At 45.8% G+C, this 23,291-nt stretch overlaps 2 protein-coding genes across 2 annotated transcripts in view; one reads left to right on the plus strand and one right to left on the minus strand.

Annotated features, from left to right (window-relative positions):
- The window catches only part of GALNT15 (polypeptide N-acetylgalactosaminyltransferase 15), a 34,620-nt gene extending 24,868 nt beyond the window's left edge, over positions 1-9,752 (minus strand). The window contains exon 1 of the mRNA XM_083188798.1: positions 8,822-9,752. Within this exon, the coding sequence (XP_083044924.1) occupies positions 8,822-9,303 (482 nt within the window). The 5' untranslated portion in view covers positions 9,304-9,752. The remainder of the gene's footprint in view (positions 1-8,821) is intronic.
- Positions 187-6,409, plus strand: LOC146079815 (uncharacterized). The gene is made up of 3 exons (XM_083186457.1): positions 187-226; positions 5,137-5,409; positions 6,261-6,409. Exons 1-3 carry the CDS (start codon positions 187-189, stop codon positions 6,371-6,373), a joined length of 426 nt encoding a protein of 141 aa, XP_083042583.1. The 3' UTR covers positions 6,374-6,409.
- Positions 9,753-23,291: the final 13,539 nt, after the last annotated feature.

The following is a 23,291-nucleotide window of genomic DNA, read 5'->3' on the forward strand; positions in this document are numbered from 1 at the left end:
TTATATAATATTAATAAATATATTATGTGACCCAAAAAGCATTTTGGACAGCTAATTCTACCACTACTCTTCTCTCACTTTAGGAGGCATCTTTATCAACGTTATGGTGCAATAGATCTACATTTGATTTACATGCAACAGGTCAACAGCTACACGAGGTCAACATGGTCAAAGGTTGACCGGAAAATGGATAGACAGGCACAAAAGGTCGAAAGAGTCAATGGGGGTATTCAATCTTGGCCGAGTTTTTCAACAAGCAAAAAAAAAAAACAAAGATTCACTTATCAGTATTCAATCATGGGCGTTTTTGCCTTTTTTTTTGTGTCCATTTTCAGCCCATGCCTTTTAACTTTTTTTTTTTGGGGGGGGGGGGGGGGGGGGACAGCATGGGTGAAAATGGCCGCACATGAATTTGTGGCAAATTCTCCAATTTACGCAGTTTTATTCAGGCCAAAAAAATCTACACAGGGATTAAATTGGGCGAGACGAATTGCTCTGGTGAATATTTCACCTGGGATTGAATACCCCACAGTTAATCAACACAGAAATGGTCAACACAAAAAAGGTTGCCTAAGTTTTTTAAATTATTTGGTTGTCATCTGGTATGATTTACTGTATCACCAGTGACCACAAATAGTGTAAATGTGTACCTTTGCGGTCTTTACACGGTTCACTTGGATGGTAGATGAACAAAACTTTGAGAAAATTTTTGGGCGCACCCTTTAAATCCTATTTCATATGGATAGTGATTGTTTTAAAATGTAACTTTTATTTAGACTTCTAAAATATACAGGAAGAGTGAAACAAAGGAAAAAAATCAAAGATAATTTATTTACATAGATAGTGTGTAGAGGCTCTAATGATCTATTTTTTACAATACAGTATATCACACTTTAATAATCCATTGATATGGCGCATCAATTGGTATTAATCTTTACCATATGTTGAAAAAGGTGAATATTTTATTTATCTGTTGTCCCTGGATAATCTACTGTATTTGTTCTTTGCTAAAAATAACCCTTCAATTATTTTGTGGGACTCGTTATCCCACCGGCCACTTCTCAGATATTCATCCTTACCAGAAAGAATTTGAGTAAAAGATATAGGCCCTTATTCTGATCGGTGCGTACTCTTCCAAATTCTTTCGGATGGCGTTTTTTAGCCGTCTGCGCATGCGTGGAGAACGCGACGCGCATGTGCCACGCATGGTCTCCGTACTTGTTCTCACTAATACCGTACAGAAATGTGCACCGCAATCATTCGGCCAATATGGATGTGTTATGGGCATCATGCGGAATGACACAGGGGCGTAGTTTCAAAATGGGCTAAACTGGGCGGAAACATGGGCGGACACGGGGGAGTACACATATTTTGGTAGGCGTGCATTCGGACAGCACGCCGAATGCACGCGAACAAAAAGGGAAGAAATGTGCGGTGTCCAAAAGGCTACTCTTGCTTTGCGGACACCACTCGGTCATGCGCTAGGCAATCGGAACGCCTAATCAGGACGGACGCACCTCAACCAATGTCACCTGAACCCAATACAATCACATACTTTACCCATTACTTGTTAATTACACGCTTCTCACTGCTACAATTGGAAGCATGCAGCTTAAAGGGAACATTACATGCTGCACTTGTCACACACTTTTACACTGCAAATAATGAACACAGCTTAATATTATTGATACTAATACACATGGCACTTCTGCATGTATCAATTAATACAGACATTTGTGGGGCCAAAATAATATTTATTAATGACACTTTGGTAAAAATGTAAAAAACAACACAAAACAAATGGGACCATAACAGGCCAAAAAATAAATAATATAGAAGAAATAGCCACAGCAGAATCATTAGGAACACATCAGGTGGCTTCACAACAAAAGTACAGCAACAACACTTCAAGTACAGCACACAGTAATGGTAGCCGAAACAGGGCAACAGGGGAACCAAACATGACATTTGAACCGCGGGGAAATGTGGTGACCCTGGGCACGGATGTTGACACAGGATGCTGACACACACAGCTCAATGGAAGATTTGGGAAGACATAACGGTGGAGATTAATGGGGACACAAGTTCATTTGCGAGCACGTGTGCCCCTGGCAGGCTCCTTGCCACGTGCAGCAGGTCTTCGGCCTCGTCCACGGCCAGAGTCAGATGGTGCCTCATGTGGAGCACATGCTGGTGAAGGGGTGGATGTTCTTCCCCCTCTGGCAGCAGGGAGTGATGGTGTTGGTAATGCACCCGAAGCGGGTGACATTAGGGCCCTATTGCTGGTAACTAGCTCCACCATAAGTTCATTATGGCGGAGGAGGAGGTCATTTTGCCGCAGGGCTTGATCAGCCAGCACCTGCAGGCTAGCAGCAATAGCTTGATGGCTGGTACTCATAGTTTGCTGGCTGGCACTCATAGCCTGCAGGCTCTCAGCAATACTCTGCTGGCTGGTGGTCAAACCCTGCAGCACCTCCTCGGCCCTACGCACCCGCTCGAATGCAGACTCTCCCTGCTGCACAATACTATCCAGCACACGGCCCCACATGGACAATTCAGCCGCGGACAATCCCGGCGGCTGCTGCACGGGCCTGCTACTGGGGCCAGGTGGCACAGACTCCACGGCCTCCTCAAGAGAATCTGGACCAAGCGGTGGGGATGCTGTTGAACGAGAAATTACCAATTACCACACATTCCATGCCAAATTCAAAACATCTACTTATGGCCTGGCAAATAATTACCTTCAAGCGTAGAAGCCATCACTTCCGCTGGGGACTCGCTGTCTATAGTGCTCACCCCCCGGATCTCCTCCACTGCTATACAGCACTGGGCCATCTCTTCCAGGGGGGTGAGCTCCAGCTTGGATGGCATGGGGCCAGCCCCAGAGGTGTGGCTGTGTTCCCACCGCTGGGTCAATTTCTTCTTGAGGTTGCCTTTGAAGTCGTGCCACCTGCAATCAAAGTGTACATATTAATACATGTAACTACTCATGTTTGATGTAGCACCCATTGCAATCAGAAACATAATACAACATGTGACTACTGACACCAAACTTACATTATACATTTTTCAAACCAACCCTTAGAAGATACAAAAACAGTCACCCTCCAATAACTATCAATTCTATGTCATGGCCAACATGTCTGTGGCTCCAAGCAACGTGAACACTCATTGACCAACTCCATCTAATATTGAATGTTAACATTACTGGACTTGTCCTACTCAAATGTAACACACATGTACTTGCCTCTTCTTAACGTGCTCCGTCTGACGAACTTGTGGAGCCACTGCATTAATCTCCGCCGTTATCTCCTCCCAGATCTTCCATCTCCTTGTGTGTGTCAACTTCACCGCTGGGCACTCAATTAAATCACGTGCCCGGGTCACCAGGATGTCAAGCTCCCGCGGTTCATATGCCATGTTTCTTGTGGTTGGTTCCTCTGTTGCCCCACTGCGGCCACGGGCATGGCCACGGGCACGGGCACTGCCACTGCCACCGGTTGCTGTACCTGAAGTGCTGGCCTGGCTACTCTGTTGGGAAGCCACCTGCTGTGTTCCCAATGATTCTGCTGATGCTGAGGATGGCCCTGCTGCTGATTGGCCTGATGTGGATGGGCCATCTGGGTGCTCTGGATTGAGGGGCACATAGGTGGTGTTGGCCTCCATGCGAGACAAGAGATTCTGCACCACCTGCTCTTCCTCTGACTCTGAGACAGCCATGTTTGCAACAAGTGTTTGCCTTTCTAGGATTTCTGTAATTGGCGTTAATCAGCTGCAACCTGCGTTCCGTACGGCCGCGTCCCGTACGCCAGCGTCAACTGTGCGGCGCATACGTCCCGCCCCTTGGTGTTGAAAAATATTTCCGAAAAACCTGGCAAACTCAGTAAGTCTGATTTATTTGCTAAATGCAGATTCCAACACCAATGACCAAATACAACTGAGGTCAGACATGCAATGTATATTTGAATGTACTTCTGTACTGTGCACTTGTTTGCTATGTAGTACAACTGACACTACCCATTCCATATGTCAATCCAGTCCACCACTTAGCCACAAGTAATCAGTGCTAGCATCCAAATCACATGTGAAAGCACTCCAAAATCAGCCAGGATTCTAGCTAATGTTCATTCCACCTCTGTAGTATGGCCCAGTAGAAGGTAAGTGTACACAATGCACCATGGCCTAATTTTGGGAAAAGGTCTGCCACTATTTGCTATGTTTCTGTTGCATAGCTTTCATTATAAAATAGGTATAATATGCTTATACCCATGTTTGGTGAATGTTATAGATTATATATAATGTGTTTATATCTTAGTTTAGACTGTGTGTTTAGGATGGGGGTGCGATGCAATGGGTTAGCCGTATGTTCGGGCGCATACACGCTGTTAGTGTTAAAATGAACAATAAAGTTAATACCAAATATCACTCTGCCCAACCAATGACAGCACATGATTGTTTGATTAGTGCCATTCCTAAAATGGCTGCCTACCAGCGAGCACAACCATTCTCCACTGCGGAGCTGCTCTCGCTGGTGGCAGTTATGGAACGGAGACTGGGGCAGGCAGGCCCCTTCATCTCTAATAGGGATAAGCGCCGGGCATATGTTGCGGCCTGGTGCCGCATATTCGCCCGCACTCATGTGCGGAGGACCATCGCCCAACTGGAGAGGCGATGGTCCGACCTGCGGAGGCGGGAGCCGGAGCGTCTGCAGGCTCTGAGGCGGCGTCTGCAGCGCTGTAAGTATTTTCGCAAAATACAAATAAATGACAGTGGCCAGGATTCGGTCGGCTTCAAAATTGTTCATATGGAGAGTAACAAACAGGCAGCCAATCAGCTCATACCTGGCATTTTACAACTACAGTCTGTGACATGACAGGAATGATCTGATTGACTGCGTGTTTATCACTCTACATTGTATCACTTTTGAAGGCTAGTGCATCTAGGCCAGTGAGTGTTTGCATTTTAACATTATTTAATATTAATATTACATGAGGTCAATTGGGTGTTTATGACATCGAAAAGCCATATACTATATTTGTGATATATAACACATATATAATGTGGTTATGAGATGTACTTGTTAGAGTAATTTCAAAGTCAAATGACACTCACCCATTTTGTTTGTTTAACCCACAGTGCGGGAGAGAGCCAGACAGGCCCGTGAGGAGGCCCAGGAGGTGGGCAAAGAGGCGGACAGACAGGAGGTGGCCAGTGAGGAGGCCTCCCAGGAGGGGGACATTGAGGAGGCCACACAGGCCCAGAATTTTGTCTCCGAGGAGGACACGGAGGAGGCACAGGAGGTCGGCCAGGAGGTCGAAGTGGAGGAGGAGGAGGTGCCCCTACCCCTCGACGATGTGCCACCACCTCCCAATGTGGAGGATGAGGACCTGGTGGAGCTGCCTGGCAGGGGTAAGTAGACATAATGCTTCATTAATGAGTTAGGTACAGTTTGTTAGGTCGCACAGCTGATTCAATTTTCCTATAATATAGTAAAGAGTAGTCCCAAAAAATGGGAAACAACAGACACACTTTGGTCTTATAGGGTCATGCTGCAAACGTGCAATCTGGATGCTCATGTAGGTGATGAGTGTTTATTTATGGAGGCTCTTTGTATAGAAGCAACAATAAAACATCAATGGAATATGGCCAGGCCTGATTTATACAGGAGTCCCAAGTGGGCAGTTTGCATGGGCACCCCTCTAGCCAGTGTGCCCGTGTTGTTGTCATGTATTTTTGTAAGGTATTATGTATGATGGATTGACCTTAGAAATTGTTTGGTGTATGGAAGCGGATTAGTGCTGCACTTTCACCTATCTGGCAAATGTGACAAGGAATCATGAAGTAATGGGAAGAGGGAGTAGCCTAGCATTTTCCTGTGGTATCTATTCTATCTATTCTATCTATCTATCATGCAGTTTAACTATTAAGCAGTAACATGCAGGTATATATGTGTGGGTCAATGTGGCATGTTGTAGTGGGTGTATGTTTTGAGTTGAGTGAGGAGTCTTTGGTCAGGACAAGTGTGAGTGATCCTCAAGTGTGGTTGTGTTTTTGATATATAGATTGTGAAATGTATTTGTCACACAAGTGTGTGTGTGTGGTGGCAGCATCATGATCATATATTTGATGACATTACATACAAGAGTGGATAAGGCTTTTTTGATTGTATGATTTCTCATGGTGTAGGTACTTAGGATTGACTGTACAAGGTGTACGTGAGTAGCATAATTAATGTTGTACCCCCTTTCTCATGCACACAGATTACCAGGAGCCACCCCAGGGAGTAAGAGGGGCTCTCATGAGCTTAAGGGAGGACCTGAGGCGGATGACCGCTCATGTGGAGGACCTCTGTGTCCTGCTGCTGGACGACTGATGTTGAATCAATTTTGTTTTTTTTGTTAATAAAAGTTTGCCGTTGTTTAAGAAGTTGTCTGTGTGTTATTTTAGTATTTAACATTAAAAGTATAAAAACCATTTAAAACACAAACATGTGGATGTTTAGATATGTACACAGCAAAAGGGTAGATAACATTTTTATCCACATAGGGAATGTTAGGGTTAATGTATAGTGCTTGTAAGTGTTTAAGGATCAATTAGCTAAATAACAGATGACCAGGAGCAACAATCTGTGCTCAAAGTGGTTTGATAATTGCTTAAGTGTGTCATGTGATCTATTTGGGAACTCAGATAACAGTAGTCTGTTTTTTTGCGTAAGTACACCGCATCTGTGCGTAGTGGCCGGTTCGCGTCCGTTCTGACGCGGGAAGGCCGTGCATACGCGGTCAGACCGTGCAGAATCGGAGTGTTTCCCCCGCACACGCATGGTTTGTATGTCGTCCGTAAACACGCCCTGTTCTTAAAGAGTGAGTCCGTCCGAATGCGGAGGACACGTGGGCGTTTCTACGGACGATGGCCGCACGCTGCCGCACAGCGTGGCGTGCGGACCGCACCGTCAGAATTCGGGAATATCCGCACCGATCAGAATAAGGGCCATAGTGACAGCTCCTGCAGTAGGCGGCTCCTGAGCTTCTGCTGTTTGAATATCTAGTCCCTTATCCCACACCAGGGTTTCCTTGGGGGTCTCCTACCTGAGTACTTTTCTGGCCCTTCCTGTCGAGGCCTTTTGTACCTGTTGACTTTAGACTCAATTGACCTTTCTATCTGTCAACCTACTGCATGTTGACCCATTGACTGAAACCCTTTATCAAGACCTGCATTCTACCCCCTGTAAGTAAAACTCATCGCTGCTTGCTGTGGCAATATGTCATGGTTTCTATGGGCTAATTTCTTGCAGGGACATGGGCCCCTGCAGCTGCAGTCCAAGAGCAAACTGGTAAATTGATTAGATTCTGACAGCAAAACAAATCCCCACATGAGCAGGGACTGATATGGGTAAAAACCGGACTGGTCATATGTCATTCTGGAGCTTGTAGGGTCCAGGGGGTGCATTGCTGGGGGTGTCCCGTCCGGTGGGGCTGCTCTGACACCTGTCACCAGGGAGAGAAGAAGGGGAGAATACAACCTCCCTGCATGGTTCGGGGGTGTAATAAAAACCGGAACGGTCCGGACCACACAGGGAGGCTGTAATTTCCCCTTCCCCATGTCCCTGGTTACAGGTTAAGGGGGCAAAGCCCCTTACGATGGTGTAAAGAGAGCCTGTAGGGCGCGATGAAACACCTAGTGTATATACATATATATATATGTATATATATATATGCTTCGATCTGCGGTCTGGTACTCACCCAAAAAGTTAAGGGACCCGGTGCCTTCCAGAAAGGATAGGTAGATTTGTTATATATGTCATTTACCCAACATTTCCAACCACAGACACAACTTGCTAAAGACGCAGCACATCCCACACTTACTGTACTTGCTAACTTTTAACAACTTATTTCATTTAGACTGTGCTAGGAACAATAAGGTCCCAGAAGGCAGCAAGTCCCGGTCTCCTGTAGTGGCTGGTCTAGTGTCACCCATGGATGTATCTAGTGTAACCCACCCATCTACCTACAATCTCACCTCCCCTGTATTACACCCACCCTGTATATCCTCTGCATGTTAATGCATGCTCTCCATCTGTTATTTTTTTTTTTTTTAAATAAAGGCATTGTACAAAATAAATCCCAGTAAAGTACATGCATAATTTTATATCATTGCACACATGTAGGAGTGCGTCATCATTAAGGAATACTTGCACTGTTTTACTGTTTGTTACTAATAATGACTATAAAATGATGATAATGAAAATAATTGTGAAAGAGGAAGCAAACAAACTATCATCTCACAGAACTACATCTAAATTTTAATAAATACAAAGTAGGTATAGTATATCTACATAGTTTGCTGAACATGTATGTAATACTTAAGTAAAAGTGAATAACGAATGCGACGCTGGCATTCTTGATTGGCTGAGAGAATTCTCAGTCTTTTCAAAGTCAGCAGCGCTTCCCGCCCCGCCGGCACATAGCGCTACAACTTCCAGCGGGGCTCGGGAGACATAGACTGCCCGCTGTCTGTGTAGCGTACTGTGTACTGGGTCTGGGTGGGACACTCTTTTCTCTGCTCCCTCCCTGCTCAGCTTCCCGGCTCATCTGTCTGGCCTCTCCGTGCGGGAGCCGGCGCCCACGCAGCCCCCGCTCCCCCAAGCAGTGGCGGTGGCTGCCTTACACAAGCTACGCCACTGCTGTTATACCAAGGTACAAGCAGCCTGCTGCTCTCAGCAGCTGCCCTGGAACTAGTCTGAGACTAACTGTTCCACAGCAGATGGCACCTGCCTCTGAATAATAGTATTACAGTTGCTTTCATGTAAATGTGTACTCACAGTGCATGTCGACCCTCAGGTATTACTCTGTGTAAAGGGATTTTCTGGTTTCCAGCCTCATTAAATCCATGTGTACTCTTTGCCTGCTCCATGTGTCCATGTGTCTGGGTAGCTATAGCTGTATTGTCTTCACTCTTCCTCCTAGGTTGTCTCACTATCCTGTACATGTTTCTCCTGATCTTGTTCAGGTGTCTCCTGCGGTCAGACATCCCAATGGCAAGCAGTTCCTCATCCCTGAGAGAGGACAGTGGGGACAAGATCTCCACCTTATACTGATTTGCTTCCTCAGCCTGCTCCATCACTGAGCCCACACCTGCCCATACTATCCTATCACCCTGATGCTGATGTAGATAAATGGAGTTGTCCTCACTCTGGACTTCTGGTTCTAACATAGCCACCATGACTAGTAACAAAACCAATACCAGCCCCAACACCAGTATCTGCAGCTGGCACAGCAAGGACCTGCACCTCTTCCTCAACATGTTTCTCCTTGCATAGTACAACACACACCGTCATGGTATTTGCAATTATCTTCATTCCAGATCAGTTTCCCTGATTCCCACACAGGTCCGTCTTTCTCTTTTGCATTCCCCATGCACCTCCTGTGTATATTTTGTTTTCTTTCTTCCCCTCTAAACCAACCAGCACTCCTCAGATAAATTCCTTCCAGTCAAAGAAATATATAGAACCAACAAAAAAGTTACAATCATCCCAGGGATTTCTTTCAGTTAAAAGGTCTTCAATGAAATTTCACATGGTAGCAAAAATAAAAGATATCATTTTCTCATAGAGAGTATTCTCTGTTATTGGGACAGTGTTATCATTTAATCCCAGCTGCTGGTAAGGAAACTAGCCCAGATGTGTGATCCCAGCCTCTGTTGTGATACTACGCTGAAATCTGATGAACAGATGTAAATAGGCAGCCGCTGCCTCCCCTTCTTCTCACAGAACTTCAGCACTGCCAGACACTCCCAAACCCTGCATCCTGGTCCTAACGCCCTCTATGTTTCCTGGGATCTGACTAGCCCACAATAATACATTCAGTATAACAATGTACGCTATACTTGTACATGCTATACAGATTAGATACAGTAGATAGACAGATAGATACAGTAGATAGATAAACTATGGGGACACACACACAGAATTTTACAAACTACAGTATGTTACTTACATTGATGCAATAGAGTTAACTGCTTTTTGCATTTATTCACAAATTTTGAGATGTTTTACATATGTTTTTGCCGGTACTTGTGTATTATCACGTCGACCCCGATATTAAGTCGCACGACTTTTAATCGCATCGCATGCCATACACCCGATGCACACCGATGCGATTTAAAATTGTATAAGCCCCCTATACGATTTTAAATTGTATAAGCACCCTAATGGGTGCTTACAATGTTAAATGCACCCCCACGCCACCCCCAGTATGAACGCCAACCCGAAGCGTGGCGAGCGCAGCGAGCCTGCGAGGGGCGGCGGTACGCGTCCACCGACTTTTTCATACCCCCACTATCCACGTCGGCGTGGAGTTGATTTAATATAGTGTGGCGAGCGCAGCGAGCCACCGAGCCTGAAGCCGGGCGAGCGGACGCGTATTACTTTACATGTATTCCACGTCCCCTCGCGGGGCTCGCTGCGTTCACCACGCATCGGGCTCGGTGGTTCGCTGCGCTTGCCACACTATATAAAATCAACTCCACGCCGACGTAGATAGTGGGGGTATGAAAAGGTCGGAGGACGCGTACCGCCGCCCCTTGCGGGCTCGCTGCGCTCGCCACGCTTCGGGTTCACGTTCATAGTGGGGGTGGCATGGGGGTGCATTTAACATTGTAAGCCCCCATTAGGGTGCTTATACAATTTAAAATCGCATTGCATTGTATGGCATAGTATGCCATATACAATGCTATACAATTTTAACATTGTATGACATCGGGGGGAAATCTCGTCGCATCGCATTGCATCGCATACCATAGCATGCCTTAAGGTCTGTGATGCAATGGGCGCCGTGATAGTACACAAGTACCTTTTTGCCTATAAAGGTTCAGTATCTCTTATCCAGATATTCATTATCCAAATAATTCCAAAAACCATGGTTTCTAGAATGTTCTTTTTTTTTTTGCTAAAAGCACTACTGGGGACATGATATGTAGTGCTACTTTCAGACCGCAAATGCTGTGTCGCACACGGGATTAGGACACGGGTCCCATCCCCAGAGCAACACGGCAATGCGGTCTGAAAGTTCCGACACGGCATATTGCCGAGTCGGTGACGTCACATGCTGCGGAGCTGGGCGGCGGCGCGTCATCGGGGGCTCGGGAGGAGGCAGTACTTAGAGCTGACAGTGCTGCCTCCTCCATACTGTGAACGGGACACGGGTCGCTCGACCCAGGCACCCGTTCACACTGCACTTGACACGGGTCATAGCCGTGTTCAACCCTGGTCATTACCAGGGTTGAACACCCGTGTTGCTCGACCCGTGGTGGCCTTTTCAGACCTCACCTTGACCCGTGTTGGGGCCGCAAGAACACGGCAATAACCCGGGTCTAGAGTGCGGTCTGAAAGCGGTATAACTGTCACTACTGGGGACATGATATGTAACTGTCACTACTGGGGACATGATATGTAACTGGCACTACTAGGGACATGATATGTAACTGGCACTACTGGGGACATGATATGTAACTGTCGCTACTGGGGACATGATATGTAACTGTCGCTACTGGGGACATGATATGTAACTGGCACTACTGGGGACATGATATGTAACTGGCACTACTGGGGACATGATATGTAACTGGCACTACTGGGGACATGATATGTAACTGTCACTACTAGGGACATGATATGTAACTGGCACTACTGGGGACATGATATGTAACTGTCACTACTGGGGACATAATATGTAACTGGCACTACTGGGGACATGATATGTAACTGGCACTACTGGGGACATGATATGTAACTGGCACTACTGGGGACATGATATGTAACTGGCACTACTAGGGACATGATATGTAACTGTCACTACTGGGGACATGATATGTAACTGGCACTACTGGGGACATGATATGTAACTGGCACTACTAGGGACATGATATGTAACTGGCACTACTGGGGACATGATACAGTATGTAACTGGCACTACTAAGGACATGATATGTAACTGGCACTTTCTGAATCTTTCTTCCTAGTCAATTTCTCCCAATATATACTGTAACTGGCACTAAATATGTCCTAAAAATGATTGCTTAGCATTCAAATTCAGTGCCTGAGATAGTACACAAACTTTGTTTCATGTTTTGAAACCTTGTTTTTTTCACACACATAATATATATTTGCGTGTATTTCATGTGATTGATGTGTTTATACAATATAAACTCAAGATACCTCATTGAAATATAAAAATATTCCGAAATACTAAATAATCCATTATCCAAACTGCTTCTGGTCCCGAGCATTTTGGATAAGGGATACTCAATCTGTATTGTTTATTTGAATCAATGATGACATCATCAGTGGGCATCATTGTAAGCCTACAGATGTGTCCTCTTGTGTCTTTGCCAGCAATGCAAACGCTATTAGTCACACCATAGTGTATATATGCGCACACGCTCCCTCTACTCTGGAAACAGGACATCACACAGCCAGCGCATGTAGCTGGGAGCTATATTCCCACAGGATGCCGTCAAAATCCCGATGGTCAATATCCCGACAGGGTCAAAATACCGTTATTTAAAATACCGACAAGGACAAAATCCTGACATTTAAAATCCAGACAAGGTCAAAATACCAACATTTAGAATGTACAGGTGAAACTGTTAACATGACTTTGGGTCAACAGGTCGCGAGGTCGACATGGGTATTTTCACTGTTTTTTGACCCGACATGTGCCAACAGGTGGTATTTCATGCCCCAACATCCACTAGGGCGTGGTGGGATAATAAAATAGTGTACCGAGCGCAGCGAGGCACCGTGCCCGAAGCATTGCGAGTGACTGTGTCAATATTCAGGTAAAAAAACAGTGAAAAAACCCATGTCGACCGCGCGACCTATCGACCCAAAGTCATGTTGACAGTTTCACCTGTACATTCTATATGTCGGTATTTTGACCTTGTCGGGATTTTAAATGACGGTATTTTGTCCTTGTCGGTATTTTAAATGTCAGGATTTTGTCCTTATGGGGGGGGGGGGGATCTTAGAATGCACACCCAATATACATGAGGTGCTATCATGCTGGGACTTGTAGTTCTGCAAAGAAAAACACATGGAGGTTTATTCTAGTTCATTCTTTCTGACAAAATCCTTCTTAGATGGACAAAACCATGTGCACTGCAGGGGGGCAGATGTAACATGTGCAGAGAGAATTAGATTTGGGTGAGTTATTTTGTTTCTGTGCAGGGAAAATACTGACTGCGTGATTTTACACTTCAATATAGATCTCACTTTGAAGAAAAACCCCACCCAAATCTAATTCTCTCTGCACAAGTTACATCTGCCCCACCCGCAGTGCACATGGTTTTGCCCATCTAAGAAGGATTTTGTCAGAAAGAATGGACTAGAATAACCCCCATGCACACTCCATATTATTAATCAATCAATCAATCAATCAATAACAGAGGTTCTTGGTATATCAATTGGCCAAGAAATATTTGCCCACCAACCAGCTTCACGGTGACCTCATTTCTGGTGGGTCCCTAATACTAAGTTTGGATCTGGGGCGCGGAACCCCAAAAGTCCAGCGTAAGTAAGTCACCCCAGGGAAGCACACACGTGAAAAAACTAAGCTAGAAGTGTGTTAATAAGAAAGTAGCAGAAGCTAGAGGTTAAACTGTGCAGTGCTAGAGAAAGTATAAAATTAGTGAAAAATAAATAGTGCTAAATAATGTTAGGGTGTGCCACCCCGAAAGCAACTCGGTTACGCCAACCCGAGGGGAGCCGTGCCCCAAATCCATCCCCAAGACTAGCAATAAGTGTCAATTTTTAGGTCTTACCTTCATTGTGCCTACAGTTTGCAGTCTGTGGCTACCAGGGACCAAGCTGGTGAAATAATATTCAGATCAGGTGGGCGGGGTGCTACTCTAAGTTGAAGGAGTCCCAACCTTCAGGTGTACAGGTGTACACAATTTTAGCTTATGGGGGGGGGGATCTTAGAATGCACACCCAATATACATGAGGTGCTATCATGCTGGGACAATCTGTTGCTTGGCTGCAAAAGATATGTAGAGAACCAATATATTCATGATGTTGGGAACGCTGTTATTTGGAGCACTTAGTGTATTGGCATGGGAAGGAGAGAGATTGGGAGCATGGCAATCTGAGATACAGTATTAGAGAACGGACTATGTCCCAAAATGTGAAAAAATGGGCATGTCCACCAAATATGGAATTTGACTGCAGTTTCTCTGACATAAATGGGAGGCATTAGGAAATAACTGGTGAAGGTGTTCTGGGACCATTTTCTGTTAGAAGAAAACCTTATATGAATTCTCTCATATAGCTAAGCTGATAGAGCATTTTCAAGTACTCAAATGACTCTTTTATGGGTCTATTTAATAAATCTGTGCTAGTTCTGTGCCAGTGATGGTGGCTGCAGTGCCCGCTAAGCAGCAGCATAATTGGCATTGTTGTTTGGGGGCAGCAACAGCAATCATTACAGAAAATGGGGGCATTCTCCGGTATATAGCACAGGCTGCAAGATAACATAGAAGGGACAGTGCAGACAGTAACCAGAAATGCCCACACTACTTGTGTATGTACAGTATTCTTTTGGCTGACACGGGGTAGTCTGACATCATAGCATTAAAACAGTAGCCAAAAAGTCTCCAGGGTTTCCAACTTTATTTATTTACAGACACTGTACGCTACATTAACATTCCAACAGTGTCTGAAGGACTAGCAGCTATTCTTCTTAAAATTATTATATGAATATACACATAATTATTCTTTTAACTTATTGTCTGCTGGTAATCATTCTGTAGTAATACAGCGGTCAATATACTTACTGTCCATGGTACTGAAAACCTGCAAAGTATGCTCATTTTATTTACATTCGTTCAAAAATATTTATTTAATTCTGTTTCGGTAAAAAAAAAGATCAATGGCCATGCACTTATATTGATATAGTGAACACGTATAAGCAGTTATAAAATTAGCATGTGTGATTAAATTATGGGTGAGATTTAATAGGATGAGAGATTCAGAAAGTGAGAGATTTGGTAAGAAATCATTTACACTGCAAACCCAGGTTGATTTTGCATTGTAAATGATTGCCACTTTAAAAAACTGGAGATTTCTTACCAAATCTCTCACTTTCTGAATCTCTCATCCTATTACATCTTACCCTACATGTCTTATGCATTATTTCAGAGAAGTTCACAAATTCCAGAAACATTGAAAAAAACAACAACAAAAAACAGCACAATGGAATATTGTTATATGGACACAATAAATAAAACAGACAAATAGGGTGACATTTAATAGGATGAGATATTTCAACTTTTGCGATTTTTAGTCAAAAAAATGCACATTTAATAGGATGCAAATTGCTGTAAAAATCACACTTTTTGCTGCAAAATTCTCACATTCTGACTTGTCGATTATTTTCTCACACTTCAATCCGCATCCAGATGTTTTCCCATTAAAAAGAATACAACTCGCAAATTTAATAGGATGTGATTTTTTGGAAAACGTTACCAAAAATCACAAAACAAATAGACCAAGTTCAACATGTCTAGTTTGACAGAACTATGCACAGACCATTGCGATCTGTGCATGTTCTGTCCAAAAAAATATCTAAAAGTATTTTTTTTTTAAATGTCATAGGGTTCCCGCTCCTGAGCATAACCAGCCTCAAAGAACCAGTCCAGATTTTAGAAATTCAGGGGACAAAAAAACATATCCCAAGGATTTCTATAACCAGCACCGGGCTCAAGGGCCATTCCTGGTTCACAAAATACGGGGGACAAAATGAGTAGGGGTCTCCCATATTTTGGCAACCAGCTCGTTGATGTTCGAGGCGGCTCGGGGGGACTCGGAAGCGCTCAGGCACCCGAGTCCTTCCGAGTCGCCACGAACATCCCCCAGCCTGCCGCTGACGTCACTGCGCAATGTGACAGGCAGCCGCCAAGGGACAGCGGCGGCAGGGAAGCTCCGGCATACTAACGCCGGAGCAGAGGTGAGGGAGGGGGGCTGGCTTCCCACTGGGCTTCCCACTGTGGTTGGTTTTGCTGGGGCAGGACAAACCTGCCCTGGTAGGTTTGTCCTGCCCCAGCAAAACCTACCACTCAAGGGGTTAAAGGGCCCACTGGGTAGTTCCACAACATGACAATAGTGAAATAAAACACACACACGTAAACAGTATAACTTTATTACATACTACATTCTTTCACACATACCTTTGGATTCCCTCAAAGGCCTGTCCTCTTCTCCATGTAGAATCCAAACTATTACCTGTTGAGGGAAATTATACTTACCAATGCCTTCTCTGCCTGGCATTACCCCTGTGAGAGAGGCCCCAAAGAATGTTTACATTCGTGGCTCCTCCCACATGTTGGGGTTAGTTCCGCCCACCAGCCAAAGGCCGCTCCTTATTGGCTGGTAGGTGGTACTAAGCCCTGGCATGCTCTTGTTCTCCTCCCCTACTCTCCCAGACTGCTAGCCTAGCACTGAATGCATGGTTGTGTCTAGGGAATACGGTCATTAGGTCAACATACATTGGGTCGACCCCTGAAGTTTGGCATGGGTTAGGTCGACACCCGAAATATGTCAATATGCTTAAGGTCAACATGGATATAACATTGACACAATCATTAGGTTGACAATGGCTAGGTTGACCGTCAAAACATCGTTGACATGGTTTTTTTTGAGCCAAAATGTGCTGACAGGTGGTAGTTCCTGCCCTACCATCCACTAGGACATGGAGGGAATAGCACGCCAAGGGTAGCGGGGCATTGAGCCCGAAGTATGGCAAGCATAGCGAGCCTTGTGAAGGGGTGCGATACACAGACTATGTCAATGTTGACTGTGTCGACATTTGGGACAAAACCACATGACGACCTTTTGACTGTTGACCTAGCAATTGTCAACCTAATGCTTGTGTCGACATTCCATCCATGTCCACCTTAAGCATGTCAACCTATTTCAGGTGTTTGCCTAACCTATATCGACCTTCAGTGGTCAACCCAATGACCCTTAGGCTATTTTCACACACTCCGGCTCCTGCCGGACGGCGAAAACCCGCGCGGCCAGGGAGCCGTGCCGCACACAGTAGATTATCATGGAGGGGATGGCCACAGCCCGGCAGCCGTCCCTTCCAGTGGCGGGGTCCGGCTGCAGCCGTGCGGCCGGGCCGTGGCCGTCCTGTGTGAATGGACACAATAGTGTCCATTCACAACTACTGTGTGCGGCACGGCTCCCTGGTCGTGCGGGATTTCACCTTCCGGCAGGAGCCGGAGTGTGTGAAACCGGCCTAACCTGTGTCTAGATCCACTTTTGTTTCTTGACGAGGATGTGACGTTAGGTGAGGGAGGATATTGTTAGATGCAGTCACAGCAGTTTTTATTTATGTTATCTATAATTTACGTAGCTGTAGGTTCTTTTTTTCTATTTCATCTGGACTGTACCCTCGCGGGCTCCCTTCGCTCGCGAATGCTTTGGGCACAGTGGCTCGCTTCACTCACCAAAGATTTATATTCCCTCTCCAGGTATACATGGACCCATTGCATGATGGGAAAACTCAAGAAACAAAAGTGGATCTACAGTAGCCGCAACCCTCAATGCACGTTGCAATTTCACTTTCTACAGTTCACAGTGCACTTTTGCACTACAGCTTTAATGGAGGAGTCCCCCCCCCCCCCAGATTGAGACAATAGGAGAGTTAGGAGAGCAACCAATTATTAGTCATCTTACATCGTTGTTTGTGTGGGGGCCAGCGATAGCGTTGTGTGGAGCTATAGCTGCTAGAATGAGAATGAGCAGGGCCCATAAATCTCATCATCACCAGTGTTCTCTCATTGGAGAACACTGGCGCTGACAGCTCGCTCAGCAAACAGCACTACACATCGCTGTGTGTGTGTGCTGAGCAGTGCTGTGTGCTGAGCAATCTAGCATAGCTCAGATCCCTCTGCACACTCGCTATGTGTGTAGGCCTTATAAATGTATGCAAAAGCAATCTAGATTTATTTCTAATTACTAGAATGGGTCACTGTTATAAAAGCACAGGTTTGGTTCAATAAACAACCAGTAACTCTCATCAATTACAATAGCAAAAGCTATTACCAATTCTCAACTTAGCTATTCCCTATTATAAAAAAGCAACATCCTTTACACATTAGTACAATGTATTAATATCCTAATACTGATGACTATTACTGACATTGGGTCGACCACTGAAGGTTGACAGGCCTGAGGTCGATACCTTAAACAGGTCAACATAGCTTTAGGCAGACAGGGTCATAAGGTCGACACATGCATTAGGTTGACAATGGGAAGGTCGACAGTGAAAGGGCCAACACGGGTCTTTCACATCTGAGTGCTCAGACTCTATTGTGCATGCCCAGACCTCCGGTTCCTTAGATTGAAACAAAACTTGTGCATAGCTGCCATAGCTGCATTCTGCAGGAGACTCACTGATATAGCAGCAATCTCCCTCTCTCCCTCATGAGTCTAGCAATCTCCCTCATTTCACCTAGCCCACATTACACTATTACATTTTTGGGGGAAAAGGAATGAGAAATAGATACATTTACATTGAATCATCAGCGCCATTTCTTAGCACTTTACCAAGTATAGTATCTTTTACTAACTGCTTTGGGGCTCATCTGTATTTGTATATAACTCCTGTATTTGTATATAACTCCTTTCCAGATGTAGCAGTACACACCCACGATTCCAGATGCCTCTTTGACAATCTTTTTTCATAATCTCTCCATATATGGAACTAGACACAACCTTTGGGTGGAGCATGACACGCCCCCTCAATGGAGGCACTTTGCAAAATTCTATTACCAACTATAATCTCCTTGAAACTAGTTTTCAAAAGTAGGCAAGTATGAATTTGTGTAATATTCCAATGTACTACAAGATGTTGGGGTAACAACTAAATTAAAATTTCATTTAAATAAATATTATTTTATGATTTTTCTCTTGTAAATAATCAAAGTATCGATTTTTTTAAAGTCATGTGCAATAACTGAACTTTTTAAATGGTTGCATTCTTTTTAAACTGAAATTTCTTGATTCTGTGTGCAGTGACTTGCTGGCCAGATGGCCTCGGTTACTGGATTTACTGGATGGTTTATAAAATCAACCATTGAGGACATTGGCACTAGTTCTGCTACAGAACTGTAGTAAATGTAGAACAACCATAAAGTGAAATAGTAATTTTGGAATAATCAATTTAAAGATGCTAAGAGACCTGGAAATTGGCACGGAGTATGGAAAGCTGGCTGGGTCAAATAAAAGGAGCAGAATATTTTTTAATGACAGTTATTAAAAAATAATATGAAAATACACTGTAGCAGACACATGTATTGTAATTAGATATTCCACATTAACATCTTATATGGATTTAGACATCAGCAAATCTGTTTTTCAACATGACTTACACAGCACCACCATGGATTGAAAACTTGGCATGCCCCTTAAAAAAACTAAAAATACTTGTCGGTATAGGCACATCACGGGTGCTTTTTGGCATGCACAATGTGTTGGGTCTGATCCTAGGTGTGTGCCGGCGGTGAATCATATGTTAGTGTTTTTTAACTGGCAGCTCACACATTAACGCAGACCCGTTTTAGGATGCTATCCTAACATCCCATATTCTGGTGAATCATATGTACAGGCAGTGCTACTACTGTCTGCAACTGGTGTGGGCATATGTATAGGCAGTGCTACTATTGTTGGAACTGGTGTGGGCATATGTATAGGCAGCGCTACTACTGTCGGCAACTAGTGTGGACGTTTAGGTATAGGCAGTACTTTTATATGGCCATGCCCCTTCCCCATGAAGCCAAAATCCTAAATTTTTCCAGCGTGCCTTTGGCGTGCACTCTCCTTAATTTACCTGTGGTAGTGGGGCAGTCACCAATTCCCTTTCTGGCACAGGGCACCGAAATGGCTAGTTACACCACTGCTGCAGCGTCTATGGGTGGTCAGCGGGGTCCGGTGGGTGGTGGGCAGTGGGGTTAGAGCGGCTGATTGACTGAGAGAATTCTCTCAGCCAATAACCGGCCAGCCAATATTTTCAAAATATTTTTTCAAATACACCAGCCGCTCCCCCCCGCCTCCCAGCAGATCCCAGCCACTGCTCTGACCCCGCTGCCTGTATCCCCACCGACCAAACCCAAACTGCCCTCCCCACAGACTCCGCTGCCAGCCCCACGGACACCACTGTCCTCCCCACTGACCCCACTGCCCGCCTCCTACCATTGCCAGCGCCCTTTTTACATGCAATTGCAGGCAAATCGCATGGAATTTATTGCATGAAAAATGCCACATCAAGTGCCAAATCGTTAGTGAGCCCTCCCGGGTAGTTCAAGGGGCAAACTGGTCCGACTTGTCCTAAGCACAAGTCAGACTAGTCTATATGGGATTTAAGTCCTAGAGAGATTGAAGGCAGTATCCGCCAGCTTCAGCTGTCAAAGGTGCCCCAAGAAGGTGGCTAATGAACTTGGACAGATCACTCTCCACTCATTTCATAGAGATTTGCTACAGTCACTGATGACTCACAAAACCCCTTTGCAGCTCCTTGAACTGAAGAGTATTGGAATGTGAGAAAATAGATCAAAAGGTACATACACACGGTGTGATTTTGGTTATGCTCGCAGTAAGCATGCACAAGGTTGGAGTGTCAGGGAAAACGCAGGCATGCCCAGGCTTTTTCAGGGAAGTCATGTGAGTACTCTGGCACCAATCAGCCTATTTCTATCACACCTGCCGAGTAAGCCCTGGGCTACATACACTGGAAAAATAATTTGATGGTGAACGGCTTGCGTATGGATTTACTGCTAATCGCCGATCGGTGTAAATTGTGCAATCCTTGCACAGCAATTTGCAGGCTTGTACAGGGCAGGATTTCACTCTGGCTAGGCGACCAATCACGCACTTTGGGGGGGAGGAGCGCACAATGTAAACAAGAACATTCTGCGCTTCTCACAGTTAGTCCTTGCTTTGCGTTACTGCCTTTATTTTACAAGTACATGGATGCGTACATGGAACCAAGAGGACATGATCCATGCCATAGGAGCTGGTACGTATAATTTCCTTCTACAGGTATCCCAAACTTGGATTCTACTGGACACGGTCTGAGCTCTGCGTGTAATAAAGTTGTACTTTTCTGATGTGTGTGTGTTTTATTTAACTATTTACATTGTGGTAGAACTACAAGTACCAGCGGGCCCATTAATGCCCCGCATGCTGGGACTTGTGGCTCTCAATGTCCCAGTATGTGGTGCAGGCTCGCTGGGAATTGTAGTTCCACAACAATGCACAATAGCTTTCTCTATTTTTTACACTAGAATCAGCCCGGTGCCCAGCGCCCTGGGGCAACAGGGACAGCCCCGGGCTTCAGCTCAGGCAGGGTTATTTCTGGAGGGGGGACCCCTTCATTGGGCGGTCCCTACTCCCCCCAGGGTCCCTGACCGGTCAGGGTGTTAATGCTTCAGCTAGGAGAACTAATATAAATAGTTTCCCTTGGCTGTGGCATTGGTTGGGCCCGTTGCTGGTTCTTAAAATAAGGGGAACCCCTAGTCATTTTGTCCCATGTATTTTGGCAACTAGTCCCGGCCCTTGAGTCTGGTGCCGGCTTTAAAACTGATGGGTAACCCCTATTTGGATTGTTCTGTGAATTCCTAGAACCAGGACAGACTAGATGGGCCAAGTGGTTCTAATCTGCCATCAAATTCTATGTTTCTATGTTTTAGGACCAGCTCTTGGAACCCGGGGCTGGATATAGCTGGGGGAAGTTACTTTTTTTTTTATAATCCCCCCCCCCCCCCACATTATTTTACACTGAAGCCTGCATGGATCTGACTGATACATGCAGGCTGCTGATTCGTATTTGTATTTATCGCTCGGCCACCAAATACAAATACGACAGCATGTGGCCGCCTACGCCATCGGGAAAATACAAATCGTAAATACGGCAGATTAGTAAATCTGTTCTACTGTGTTTGCAAATTGTATTTTCCCGAAAATACGCCGATGCCGGTCGTATGTATTCATACCCGGCATCGGTCATATTTCCACATCTTTGTCAATTTCATGGTGATGCATTGTAAATGGAAGATGGATGTTTTGCCACTGTCACGGCCGCGGTTAAGACGCGCCGCTCACCTGTTCATCTCCGGCGGCGGGGCCTGCGGGCCATCCGTCCGGGTGCAGGGCGGGGAGCGCGGCGTCCAGGTCTTCCGGCTGCGACCATCCTTCTGGGGCCTGCGGCACACGCGTCCAGCATGAGAGCTAGCCAAAGTTGTATGTCTCCAGTCCGGACGCCGCCATGTTGTCGTAGCCAGCCAATGGTTCAGAACCCCAGTTCAGCTCCTCCAATCAAGATCTGCCCTGGGGGATAAAGCAGAGCCCTCTGGGGCATACAAGTGCCAGTGCTTTGTTGTCAATCCCTGTGGAGGAAGCTTCAGCCTGAGCTCCTGTCCTTGCCCTGTGATATCCCTGATCCCTGTCTTCGTTACCTGCAGCTCAACACCTGATATCTGGATACCTGCATTTGCATTCTGCTCCCAGCCCTTACAGCGTCACACCTGTTCCCTGGACTTTGCAATTGCACTCTGCCTCCAGCCCTTTCAGGTTTGCTACAGTCTCTCAAGCCTCTGCACATGTTGCAGTCCTGCGTGTCTGTTGACACATCTCCATTCCTGCTGTCGACCAGCTGCACCTGCTGCCAGCCCTGCGTGTCTGTTGACACATCTCCACTTCTGCTGTCGACCCGCTGCACCTGTTGCCGGCCCTGCGTGTCTGTTGACACATCTCCACTCCTGCTGTCGACCAGCTGCACCTGTTGCCAGCCCTGCGTGCCTGTCGACACATCTCCACTCCTGCTGTCGACCAGTTGCACCTGCTGCCAGCCCTGCGTGTCTGTTGACACATCTCCACTCCTGCTGTCGACCAGCTGCACCTGTTGCCAGCCCTGCGTGCCTGTCGACACATCTCCACTCCTGCTGTCGACCAGTTGCACCTGCTGCCAGCCCTGCGTGCCTGTTGACACATCATCACGTCTGCCTGTGGTCCAAGTTGCACCTACTGCCAGTCTTCCGTGCCTGCTGACGCTTCACCATCCTGCTGTCTGTCTCCGCACCTACTGCCAGTCTTCCGTGCCTGCTGACGCTTCACCATCCTGCTGTCTGCCTCCGCACCTACTGCCAGTCTGCCGTGCCTGCTGACACGTCACCATCCTGCTGTCTGCCTCCGCACCTACTGCCAGTCTTCCGTGCCTGCTGACGCTTCACCATCC

Source organism: Crinia signifera, chromosome 5 (genome assembly GCF_055691185.1).
Source record: "Crinia signifera chromosome 5, ASM5569118v1, whole genome shotgun sequence".
NCBI classification, from domain to species: Eukaryota; Metazoa; Chordata; class Amphibia; order Anura; family Myobatrachidae; genus Crinia; species Crinia signifera.